At 33.9% G+C, this 12,250-nt stretch overlaps 3 protein-coding genes across 4 annotated transcripts; 2 read left to right on the forward strand and 1 right to left on the reverse strand.

Annotated features, from left to right (window-relative positions):
- Positions 1-625: 625 nt before the first annotated feature.
- Sumo (Small ubiquitin like modifier) lies at positions 626-2,533 on the reverse strand. The gene is made up of 3 exons (XM_011638131.3): positions 2,305-2,533; positions 2,081-2,206; positions 626-1,815 (listed from the first exon to the last, which is right to left on the reverse strand). Exons 1-3 carry the CDS (start codon positions 2,320-2,322, stop codon positions 1,678-1,680), a joined length of 282 nt encoding a protein of 93 aa, XP_011636433.1. The 5' UTR covers positions 2,323-2,533; the 3' UTR covers positions 626-1,677.
- An 837-nt stretch (positions 2,534-3,370) lies between these two features.
- Positions 3,371-9,417, forward strand: MED23 (mediator complex subunit 23). 2 transcript variants are annotated; one of them, XM_011638111.3, is made up of 12 exons: positions 3,371-3,525; positions 3,615-3,679; positions 3,813-4,057; positions 4,149-4,281; positions 4,466-4,648; positions 4,763-5,050; positions 5,269-7,414; positions 7,627-7,866; positions 7,942-8,101; positions 8,231-8,518; positions 8,663-8,869; positions 9,058-9,417. In XM_011638111.3, exons 2-12 carry the CDS (start codon positions 3,635-3,637, stop codon positions 9,194-9,196), a joined length of 4,074 nt encoding a protein of 1,357 aa, XP_011636413.2. In that variant the 5' UTR covers positions 3,371-3,525; positions 3,615-3,634; the 3' UTR covers positions 9,197-9,417. The 2 variants fall into 2 exon arrangements, with proteins under 2 accessions (XP_011636413.2, XP_088927351.1); XM_089071225.1 differs by having other exon boundaries at positions 3,403-3,525; positions 3,595-3,679.
- Positions 9,418-9,504: 87 nt separating this feature from the next.
- Positions 9,505-11,990, forward strand: LOC105426724 (glutathione S-transferase omega-1). Its single transcript, XM_011638098.3, has 6 exons — positions 9,505-9,662; positions 9,810-9,967; positions 10,227-10,391; positions 10,467-10,599; positions 10,756-10,871; positions 11,271-11,990. Exons 1-6 carry the CDS (start codon positions 9,638-9,640, stop codon positions 11,391-11,393), a joined length of 720 nt encoding a protein of 239 aa, XP_011636400.1. The 5' UTR covers positions 9,505-9,637; the 3' UTR covers positions 11,394-11,990.
- Positions 11,991-12,250: the final 260 nt, after the last annotated feature.

Consider the following 12,250-nt stretch of genomic DNA (forward strand, 5'->3'; position numbering starts at 1 on the left):
TGGAATTATATAAGATTTGTACATTTCTGATGATAAAATAAGTAATTAAATAAAATGTTTTATCATTATTTATCTTCAAAACAGTCAAAATGATCGATGTTATAATGACTGTATTCAGCGAACACAATGGTTGTTCATACAATAGTTGAGTAATTCGTCAACGTAATTAGCCTAAATTTAAGGATCTGACAATAAAGACCAATAATCATTGTTCACAAATTGCTTCGTTCCACTGAATACAGCCAATGTCTACGCTATTCAATTATCAGAAACACACTTACTTAATGAGCTTTTGCATCTGATTGGTTCATTTTGTTAGATTTGAAAGAATACACCAATCAGATACAAGAGTTCACTAAGTGCTTGAGCGATTGTGCTTTTGGAATACATCAATCGTAGATGCTTTAGAGGATATTAAAATAACAAGTAAATTCCGCGAAAATTCTATGTAACAGATTCGTACATACGTGTGTGTGTGTGTGTGTGTATGCATGTATGTATCTTTTTATGTATTTCTTGTATATCACAAAGTTCGTAAATTAAATATTTTTTGAGAAGTTAATATTTTATATCAAGAGACATATTTTAAATTGCATCGAAATTTACTACTTTCATATCCAGAATATGACGCTTAATTAAATTGTATTTTTGCAAATATTTTAAATACATATATTTTACATTCATGTAAAGCTTATATTTAGCGAATATAATTAATAGATTATTATATTTTACATTAATGATATTTAGATCTTGGCAAAAATATGTATTACATATTTTATGTTACTTAAAGAAAAATATTTCATATTGATTCTTTTATCAGTAAAACATGCGGTGCGGCGTGTTTCTATTAGAAACAAAGTAGCTTATCAGAAGATGGAAAGTTTCTTTTAAAAAAGATAACACAATTTATTCTCGCTCATGTACAAAGTAACGTGGAAATTATAGTTACTGATAGCACGGGTACAAAATTCGAGTTTGTGAAGTCAGAATCTCGAAGATGGAGTCATTTGCTACTCACGTAGTAATAAAAATGTACACACCGTTTTCCTATACATCTTTTACAAATATAGAAAGAAGATATCATGAGAATATATCAAGTTGAATTGTTACAATGTTAAATTTGTGTGAAAATTCATGTACAAGGGGAATCTCGAGATTTTTAGAGGATCTTGACGACGAGGGGATGCAACGGGTGTTCCTTTACATAACTTGTGTTTCACTTCTTTCTTTCTCTCTTTCTCTCGTTTTGTTCATCTATCCTTTGACAATAACGAAACATTTTCACGCCAACCATGTACGATTGTATTCGAATGTCTTAAAACTTATAATAAACGACCATTACGACAAACGAGGATTTCAAGCAATGGCATAATGCATGTGTACTTTAATATCAAAGAATAAATATATATATAATTTAAAATAGTAGTTATACTGTCGACAGACAGAAAACAAACAAATAAAATCAACAAAATTAAATTATCTCTCTTAAATTAAATGTAAATTAAGTCTGTACATATAAATGAATCTTGGGCATTATGTAATAGATTGAAATCCTCGATCATGAAGAGCAGAATAGATTTAAAAAAAAAAAAGAAAAAATAAATGATGCTTTCTGTTAATAATAAACACTGCTGGAACGGTAATTTTCATTTAGTCCACTTGTAAATACAATCAATCTCAACACGAAAAACCACCTGTCTGCTGTTGGTACACCTCTATTGTATCTCCTTCTTCCATTTCCAATGTAGTAGGTGTGTCTAATTCATTTATGGGTTGTCCATCAAACCTAAATCTTACTGCTGCTATCGCCAAACCCTATAAAGCAATATTAATCATAATGATATCAGTTAACAATAATCTACAGGTTGTTGATTCCTTTCACATAGTAAACCGTTAAGTTTCAACAAATGTTAAATCTGTATCCATGTAATATTGAAAAGATAAATAAAAAAAATTTCACAATTATACAATTTGAAACAGCATATTGTAAAAAAAGTGCTATGTAATATAATGGAAATCCTCAATAAACAAAATTATTGATATAATCATGATTTTATGGTGATATCAGGTAGACACTCACCACACGATCGCAGTATGCATTCATCAATTTGCGAAGGGGTGTGTGCTTTTTAATTTTAAACTGAACTACCGCGTTGTCCTGGCCCAACACCTTCAGATTTATGTGCTCCGATTCTGTTTTCGTTTCCTGCACGAACAAAGAATAATTGAGTCGCGCGGGAGGACGCCGCGACACGGTAAGTAAATAATCCCTGACGCGCGTCAGGTTAGGTCGCGAAGCGTTACCTTATTCTCGTCCGACATAGTGCCGTGGCTCTATAAGATTAATCGCGTTCACTAGAAATTATCGGGCGATTGCGTGATCGGTGATAAGATTCGATCCGTACGTCCGTGTAATTGATTACGACGCGGATGATCCCTCAAGTGTAAACTCAATGCAAAATCCTGCTCAGTCCCGCTTCTTCTCCTCAAAACGGCGGCCACAACGTCGCCATCTTGCACGAATAACATGCAATACAGACACTCGTCGCAAACGTGAATTCTGGGATAGCGATCATGAAATTTTTCTCCCAAAGAGTGAAAAAGGACTTTGCACATTTCTTATGAATTTTTGCTTCTCGATCAAATCTTCTCTTTTTTTTTGAGAAATTGTAGTACCTGATGTTCTGATTAAAAATATCAATGAGCGCAATCTTCTAAATTAACAATTTTTGAGAAATAACTGATCAAACTTGTTTAATTTTCATTATTTCGGACATTGGACGGTATTAGTTCCGGTCTACAATAGGTCATTTAAGTTTTAAGTTATAAGAAAAATTGACCAATCATAGTCGAGTATTCTTCTATTTTTTGACTATGATTCGTCCATTTCTTATGGCTTAAGGCTTAAATCAGCTATTGTAGATCGGGACTTAAACAATTTCTGTTTCTCGGTCCAACATGATCCTACAGACTTTAAAAAAATACGTAAATGAACCTTATAACAGGCGAAATAAGGCATTTATTTTCACTTTGACAAATTGTAGCAAAGGGGAATTATAGAATATCTGATATTCGAAGAGAATATTTGATCTAAAGCTGCGTCTTGATTGGTTTTCAAAGTAAACTAACACAAGACCACTCAAGAAGAATAGCATGGATTTATCACAAAAATCCAGTAGATCATATTAAATTCAGATTAAAATCAATTCACATTGGCTGCTTTTAGCAGAGAAAGCAGCTTTAAACTATTGTAAAAATCTTTAATATGATTGGTTTTTGCTCTTAGTTCCTCTAAATGTATAAACCAATCAAATTGAAGAATCTTACATACTTGCAAAGCTGCTTTCTCTGTTGAACGCAGTTATTGACGATTTTTAATAGTATATCAAATAATTATTTTGCCGACAGTGGCTACGTAGTTCCAAATCATATTGAAATGATTGAGACGCTGGCGGCATTAGAATTATAGGTTATGTGCTGATAAATAGAACAATTTATCAGTGTCTGTCAGTTGTTCTGAGAAAAGTATGTAGGAAAACAGAAAATTATTTTATAATCGATTCTTCCAGAGATGATATAACATATATTAATTAGAAATTTTCTTGAATGTTAAGAATATTATGTAGCTAGAAAGATGAGCGGTGAAAGTCAGATTACGAGTATCGTAAATGACATTCTGGTAAATATCAAAAGATTTTAAGTTATTAAACGTGACTCGCATATTTTTTTCTATATTCACAATTTTTCACGAATTTTAATTTCGAGATGCAGGAGAAATATCCACTTTTTATACTTACATTTGTATATTTCAGAAAGTAGAAGCGATAGAGGAAGCCTTCAGTTGTGTTCTTGTTCATAATCCTAAAAAAGAAAGTGAAAAAGTAACGGCATGGTATCACGAGCTAAGAACAGCTGTGACTGGATTGACGAAAGAGCAACAAGAAGCTGCAGTTCGACAATTTCTATCGATGGCAGCAGCTATGACAAATCACAGACGGTTACAATTGCTGCTGTCATTACTGGAGAAATTGGTTCATTCAAATTATTTACCTGCTAGGTAAACTTTCAGATAAATAAATGTTTATCCTTGTTTAAGTTGCTGTCAACTTTTTTTATAGTATTATTTTCTACAAATTTTTTTTTTATAGATTAGTATGCGAATGTATTCTGAGCTGCGACAAATTGCAGTATCAGTTGGAAGATTTTTGGATCGAGTGCTTTGTTCTCATTCGACATATCATTGGTGGAGTTGACTATAAAGGAGTTAGGGATATTATGAAAGTAAGTTTTCATAAATACTTGTAATTATTTATTTTATATTTTTTAATAAAATTAAGATTAAAATTAATCTATATCGAGATGCATGCCTATTTTACCAATACACTTATACATTTAATAGAAACTACAGCCCATAAGATAAAAATTTAAAGAGATATTTATTTTGCTATGTTTTCTATTTTATTAGGGATGCAAAGAAAAGGCTCAAACCATACCAGCTCGATTAGATGCATCAGTACAACCACAACTAAAAGCTTTGGAAAATGTTATCGAATATATTTTCGATAGAAATGCATGCTTATTGCCAGGTTATTTCATTGTCAACCAAATACAAAAGACTTATCCCGACAGCAAGAATTGGCCTCATTGGGTAAGTAATGTGAGAAATATAAAAAAATGGTGCAAAGAATTATTGCATTTTATGGTTTTGCAAGGAAGACATCTTTCCTTTGTCATTTAATTTTGTCTTTCGAAATACTTTTAGAAATTGGCAAAGCTGCTTTCAAATTTTGTTGAAAGTTTTCGAAATACCGCGCAAATGGTATCTATAGTAGGACATTCAAAGATGCTACCAGTAGTTGAACATACAGGATATGCAGATCATTTGATTAATCCTTGGTTACTGGATCCTAATACATTGAAATTTTCATTAAAAGGAAATCTACCCTATGATCCGGATTTACTTAAGCCTCAGACAGAATTGCTCAGATATGTACTGGAGCAGCCATATAGCAGAGACATGGTCTGTTCAATGCTTGGCTTGCAGAAACAGGTAAAACGAAATTAAAACATTAATATGAAAATATATATATTAAATATGAAGATTGATAAAATATAAAAATTATTGAAAGAAATAAAAGTAAAGTTTTATAATTTAGAAATAAAATAAATATTTATGAACTCTTCTCTTTCTTTTGTATTTTTTTAAGTTATATGTTAGAAAAAAAAATTAGATATATATTTGTAAATATATTTGTCTTTATGTAACAGCACAAACAACGATGCATTGTCTTGGAAGAACAGTTAGTGGAATTGGTTATTCTCGCGATGGAGCGATCTGAGAATGAATCTTTGCCAGCGGAAGGCATGGATGGAACAGTGGCCAATCATTGGGTGTGGTTGCATCTGTCTTCGCAACTTATTTATTTTATTCTCTTTCAATTCGCCTGTTTCCCGAGTATCGTTATGGCGATACATGATAAATTAGCCGGCAGAGAATTGAGGAAGGGTAGAGATCATCTGATGTGGGTTCTTTTACAATTTATCTCTGGCAGCATTCAGCGGAATCCGCTGTCGAATTTCTTACCCGTATTGAAATTGTATGATCTCCTCTATCCAGAGAAAGAACCTCTGCCTGTTCCGGATTATACTCAAGCACTATGCACACATCAGATGGCGATAACCTGCATATGGATACATCTACTTAAGAAAGCTCAGAACGAGCCCGGCACTAACATTCACCGACCGATACCGCATACGCTAAAAGTGCATCACGAGTTTTTACAACATCTAGTCATGCCGAATGCTTCTTTATGTATGGGTTCGGATTATCGCATTGCGCTCTTATGCAATGCGTACTCGACGAACCAGGAGTATTTCAGCAGACCGATGGCAGCGCTGGTGGATACCATCCTAGGTACGCAAAAGAATCAGCAACAGCAGCCTCTGCAGACTCTGCAGAACAATGCGGCGCTAGCTAACGGCCCAACAACGCCGCTTTCAATGTCCATTCTAGATTCTTTAACCGTACACTCTAAGATGAGTCTTATTCACAGCATTGTCACGCACGTAATCAAATTGGCGCAGTCCAAGAGCAACATGGCATTGGCACCAGCACTAGTTGAAACTTATAGCAGATTACTTGTATACACGGAGATTGAGAGTCTCGGTATCAAAGGATTTATTAGTCAATTGTTGCCGACGGTATTTAAGTCACATGCCTGGGGAACGCTTTACACATTGCTGGAGATGTTCAGCTACAGAATGCATCATATCCAACCGCATTACAGAGTGCAGCTACTGTCGCATCTGCACAGTCTCGCGGCGGTGCCGCAAACCAATCAAACCCAGCTTCATTTATGCGTCGAGAGCACTGCCCTGCGACTTATCACTGGACTGGGCTCGGCAGAGGTACAGCCGCAATTATCTAGATTTCTGTCGGAACCGAAAACTCTCGTGTCTGCGGAATCGGAGGAACTTAACAGAGCGTTAGTGCTAACGTTGGCGAGGTCCATGCATGTAACCGGCACCGGTGCCGAAAGTCTCAGCGGCACGTGGTGCAAGGAATTATTGAACACCATCATGCAAAACACACCGCATTCCTGGGCCAATCACACTCTCCAGTGCTTCCCGCCGGTGTTGAGCGAGTTCTTCCAGCAAAACAGCGTGGCGAAGGAAAACAAGCAGCAGATCAAGAAAGCGGTTGAGGAAGAATACAGGAATTGGGCATCTATGAATAACGAGAATGACATCATCGCGCATTTCTCCGTACCTGGCACGCCGCCGTTGTTCCTGTGCCTTCTATGGAAGATGATACTGGAGACCGATCGCATCAGCCCTATCGCGTACAAAATTCTCGAAAGAATCGGTGCCCGAGCGCTGTCGGCACATCTTAGGAAATTTTGCGATTATCTAGTATTTGAATTCGCCAATAGCGTTGGCGGTCAGCACGTTAATAAATGCGTGGACACCATTAATGATATGATCTGGAAGTATAATATAGTGACTATCGACAGATTGGTGCTTTGTCTGGCATTGAGGACCCAAGAAGGCAACGAGGCTCAAGTATGCTTTTTCATCATACAGTTGTTGCTACTTAAAGCAGCAGAATTCAGAAATCGTGTACAAGAATTTGTCAAAGAGAACTCGCCGGAACATTGGAAGCAATCAAACTGGCACGAGAAACATCTTGCGTTCCACAGGAAGTTCCCGGAGAAGTTTGCACCGGAGGGTATCATGGAGCAGACTAGCGGCGGGCCCAGTCAGTATCAAAGCTTGCCCGTGTATTTCGGGAACGTGTGCCTTCGCTTCTTACCGGTCTTCGACATCGTAGTGCACCGCTATCTGGAGATACCGCCTGTTATCAAGAGTTTAGAAATACTATTAGAACATTTGGGTTGTTTGTACAAATTTCATGGTATGCATTTAACAAAAATTTCATCAATTCCAACAAAAAGAAAGATCTTTTTTTATTATGCACGAAATTTAAAGATATTTAAATTATTTGAATTTGCTGTGGTATGTTGAAACACATCTTTTATTTATTTTATAAAAATAACTAGAGGGAATAAATTTCTTTCGAAAATGATTAAATCTCATTTGATTTAATTACAATTTTTCAATTTTCAGATCGACCCGTCACGTATCTTTACAATACTCTACATTACTATGAAAAGAAATTGCGAGATCGGCCGTTGTTGAAACGTCGATTGGTATCCGCCGTCTTGGGATCATTACGAGAAATCAGAGCGCCAGGATGGGCACTTTCCGAGGCTTATCAAATATATATGACACGTTTCAATGACGATGCAATTTCGTGGGTACCGGAATTGGAGTATTATATACGCCTTGTGCAAAGAATTGTAGAAAGTAAGGCAATTAAAGCTGTAAAAAAAAGAATAACTTATTTATCATTATAATAATCGAGGGATATATTTGTTAAAGCAATGTCTGGTACGGCTCACTTTCCTGCTACCGATTGGAGATTCAACGAATTCCCAAATCCAGCGGCGCACGCATTATATGTGACCTGCGTTGAGCTTATGGCTCTTCCAGTCGCTCCAGATGTAGTAGCTAATTTTTTATTGGACGTTGTCGCTAAAGGGTATTGTTTTTTTTTTTTTTTTTTTTCTATTAAATTTGCGTAATTCAGTTTATAATGATTTCACTATTTCTTGAACAATATGATATATTAAATTTCTATGTAATCTTTTTTTATTATTTGTCTATTTAGGTACACTGTTGTGCCATCAGATGAGATACATTTGTGGATAAATTGCGTTGGTTTACTACTGGCAGCATTACCAGAATGTTATTGGTCAGCGTTGCATAAACGTTTACTGGAAACTATCAGCAGCTCTGGCCTAATCAATTGGCAATATAATAACCTGACACCATTCCAAATGTTTAATTTTAATATTACACATAATAGCCTGTTAGAAAATAAATATAGTTACATGCTTGCATTGGCACATTCAGTGTGGCACCATGCGGGTGTAGGGCAGATTACAACAATGCCTCAGTAAGTGACGATCGTAAATATGATATTAAACTAAAAAAACATATAAAAGAAAATTTAAACAGAACGCAGATTTTTGCAACTAGTATAAAGATTTATATAGAGTTGTTATATTTGGTTATAAATTAATAATAAATTGTTCTTTAGATTTATCAAAGAAAAACTTCAGCCGGTGATAACCAGCGAAGAACAACTAATATATGCTTGCCATTTGATCGGTCCCACATTGGCGAGATTTAATGCAGAGCGGCCGCATTGCGTAGTTGAACTTGCAGTCTGTCTGTATGAGATGCTGGAACGAGTTGATCACGCTCAAACAACTTTGAATTATATGGATCCAATTTGCGATTTATTGTATCCTTTATTTATAATATCAAACCATACGAATTTGATATATCACGGAAACATTTATAAAAAAATATGTAAAAAAACCGATTTGAGAGATCAGATTCGTTTTCTGATATGATTATTGAAAAATTTTTATGATTAATTCTAACATAGTTTTGTATGCTTTTGTATTTTTCTTAATCATTACACGACAGATATCACATCAAATACATGTTCGTCGGCGACATGATGAAAAATGAGGTAGAATGCATCATACGAAGGCTGAGACCCGCGTTGCAAATGAGGCTGCGTTTCATCGCTCACATAAACATTGAAGAAATCCATACGTCTTAAAAAAAAAGATTACCATCGTAAGGACTAAAATCTATAATTAATTTTCTCAGAATGAATGGATGTCAATCGTTTTAGAGATATAAGAATTAATTTAAATAAACAAATTTTAATAAGTAAGAAGTATATTTACACGATTTTTTACTCTGTAAAAAATTATATCTCTTATATTTTGATACGCGATGCGTATCCGGATGTAAATAAAGTTTTAATATTTGACAATCCGCGCCGGCTTTCTTTTGTCGATGAGTGCGTGCACGTGTCGACGTTTTCCCATGTGCCTGTGTGCGTGTGCGAGATGGCGCTATTATCCAACGATATCTGTCAACACCTGTCATTGCCTGTCATTGCCTGTCATTGGAAGTTAGTATTTGCGCCGCACCTTAACGATCCGCTGTACGTACAACCTACAGGATCACATTTGTCGGTGGAAGGGTCGTCGAGATGAGTTCCTTACATCTGGCAAATGGTAAGTAACGCGTTAATCAAAAAGATATCGTTTTACGAAGAGCGCATTAACGCTTTAGCCGGTGTTGTTTGAGCAAGGATTGTATGTCATCGAGCAAAACCAACGTCAAGAATCTTTTCAGAAGAAAAACTGACTTTCGTTTTTTAGGTTCCGAAAAGCCAGCAGAAGTGGAGGGTCAGGCGCGTCTGTACAGCATGGAATATTGTCCCTTTGCTCACAGAATACGTCTCGTACTTAGCCTAAAGAATATTCCCCATGACATCGTCAATATCAACCTGCAAAGCAAGCCAGACTGGTTCCTTGAAGTATGCATTGAATCGGAAGAATTTGTACTAAATTTCTACCAAATATATTCTACCAAAATTCATAAATTTCGGTTTAATTTATTCTTTATCTTTTTCTAATTTCTTAGAATTGAAAGAAGTATAAAAAGAGTAAGTTAGATATATTAAGATTAAAGTCAATCTAGATTGGTAGAAATAGACATTAATTATCTAAATTGAAAGTATTTTTAATTATTAAATGCTGAATCTTTCTATCTGTATGTATTGAATACTTTTTTAGATTCATCCAGATGGTAAGGTACCAGCTTTCATAGATTTAGATGGTACTCTAGTGACAGACTCTGTCGCAGTGGCGAACTATTTGGATGAAAAATATCCCGAACCATCTCTGTACAATGATGAGACAAAGGATCGTGACTTAGAACTGTTAGATCATTTCTCTAAGGTGCTTGTGACATCATCGTTGTCTAATTTTTCATCTGGATGTAATCTTTTAATAATTGTATCATATTCCTCACAGATTATGGATACTTTCGCAAATTGCATATTCAACAAGGATAAGAGACAGTTTGAAAAAATTCTTGCTGAGGTAACGGACGACTTGCAAGAATTTGAAGATGAACTTAATGCACGCAACACAACCTTTTTCGGAGGTTTGTATAGATCTATGTTCCTACTTTTTTCTTTCTCCTATAATCTTTTAATATTTTTAATGAGCCATGTTTTCTCGATTGCTCTTAACTGAATGATAATTATATATCATTAAAGATTTGCAGTTGGATTTACATTTTATAAAATTTTTGTTTTAGGGAGTAATCCAGGTATGCTAGACATTCTAATATGGCCTTGGTTTGAACGTGCAAAGGCTCTAACTCTACTTTATAAACAACGTGCAAGTCTCGACAAGGAAAGGTTTCCTCGTATTGTAAGCATACATTGTATCCAATAACATTATTTATCAACAATAAAAATTAAATTAAAATTTTATAATTTTGGAATTTTTAAAGACGTTCGAGTGCATAGGATTTTCTCAAAATTTATTTAATTATATATATTTTTATAATAAAATATTGAATATAATGCTTTCATTTATATAAAATTAAATTGTGAATTTGTGTATGCATTATTAATTGATTTCCATAAGCTATAATAAAAAGTTGTAAATTGTTGATTGTAATTATCTGCTAATGAATTTGTTAATGAAATCTCATTTGTCTAATCAAATCTCTTTTAATTACAGTGACTAGTTGCATAATGCAAAATTGCATTGATATAATTACTCAAGAGAATAATTATTTATTGATCACTGTTCCCTGTATTTCAGATGGAATGGGTAGATGGAATGAAAGACCAGCCGTTCATCGTAAAACACAGATGCCCATATGATAAATTCGCGAAGTTTATAGAAGCTGTAAGAACGGGAAATGTTGATTATGACAATCTTTAAATGTGTTTGCATGGTATAATATAAAAGCTGCTGCAAAAATAAATAACACGAAATTGCTTGACGTAAATTAACATATTAACACGATGATATCATGATATTATTAACATCGATAACGTGTTTGATCTTATATATATTAATTTTTCTATGTTGTTTCTATTAATTCTCTGTGTTAATTTCTCTGAAATTTTTATGTATGTTATATGTTTTATGTGCGTTAAATATTTTTATGTGTTAAATTTGATTTTATATATATAGAGTTTTTTTTTTATTTTAGTATATGTTATACACTGTGCCATGTAATTGTATGTTTGCAATGTTTAAACTTTTTATTTAATTATACTTGTGATTACTTAAATAGGTTTATCTAATAAGTGGCCTGTACTTTGACATTATTAAGCACTCTGAGATTAAGTGTAATTAAGTGTAATATTCTGCATAATATTAAGTTAATTAATGTGCATTTTAATAAGGCACTAATTGAATATATTATAATTGTTGCTGTTAATATAAATTGCAAATCAACATAACGCATTATTTATAATGCATTAATCCCTTATGTTTTTAATTAATAATAAAATACAAGCTTTATTATACAAATGTCTTATTTTCATAACGCTTTATTGAAGCAATAACATTTTTTGTTTGCATATTTTATTTCTATGTTACGCTACTATTTCGAAATTTTAAACAGTTGAGTTATTAAAATTAATAAATAATAGATACATATAAGAACTGCATTTAATTAAACCGATAGATCCGTTTGTTTTATTCATCGTTTTCGTAAATTTTATTTTCTTAAGAGCTTTAATTTACATATTTAATATAAACAAATTAAAAGATTGCCATAAGAATAGCGT

Source organism: Pogonomyrmex barbatus, unplaced genomic scaffold (genome assembly GCF_055798465.1).
Source record: "Pogonomyrmex barbatus isolate J1 unplaced genomic scaffold, ASM5579846v1 scaffold11, whole genome shotgun sequence".
In the NCBI taxonomy this organism is placed as follows: Eukaryota; Metazoa; Arthropoda; class Insecta; order Hymenoptera; family Formicidae; genus Pogonomyrmex; species Pogonomyrmex barbatus.

What these genes read in the sequence shown, in the direction of transcription:
- Sumo (XM_011638131.3), bottom strand. An exon ending in ATGCATACTGCGATCGTGTG is followed by an intron (nt 1,816 to 2,080) that starts GTGAGTGTCTAC and finishes ATTGCTTTATAG; the next exon opens with GGTTTGGCGATAGCAGCAGT.
- MED23 (XM_011638111.3), top strand. Translation starts at nt 3,635, where the DNA reads ATGAGCGGTGAAAGTCAGATTACGAGTATCGTAAATGACATTCTG. An exon ending in TGCTTGGCTTGCAGAAACAG is followed by an intron (nt 5,051 to 5,268) that starts GTAAAACGAAAT and finishes TTTATGTAACAG; the next exon opens with CACAAACAACGATGCATTGT. An exon ending in TTGTTTGTACAAATTTCATG is followed by an intron (nt 7,415 to 7,626) that starts GTATGCATTTAA and finishes TTCAATTTTCAG; the next exon opens with ATCGACCCGTCACGTATCTT.
- LOC105426724 (XM_011638098.3), top strand. Translation starts at nt 9,638, where the DNA reads ATGAGTTCCTTACATCTGGCAAATG. An exon ending in TGTTAGATCATTTCTCTAAG is followed by an intron (nt 10,392 to 10,466) that starts GTGCTTGTGACA and finishes TATTCCTCACAG; the next exon opens with ATTATGGATACTTTCGCAAA. An exon ending in AGGAAAGGTTTCCTCGTATT is followed by an intron (nt 10,872 to 11,270) that starts GTAAGCATACAT and finishes CCTGTATTTCAG; the next exon opens with ATGGAATGGGTAGATGGAAT.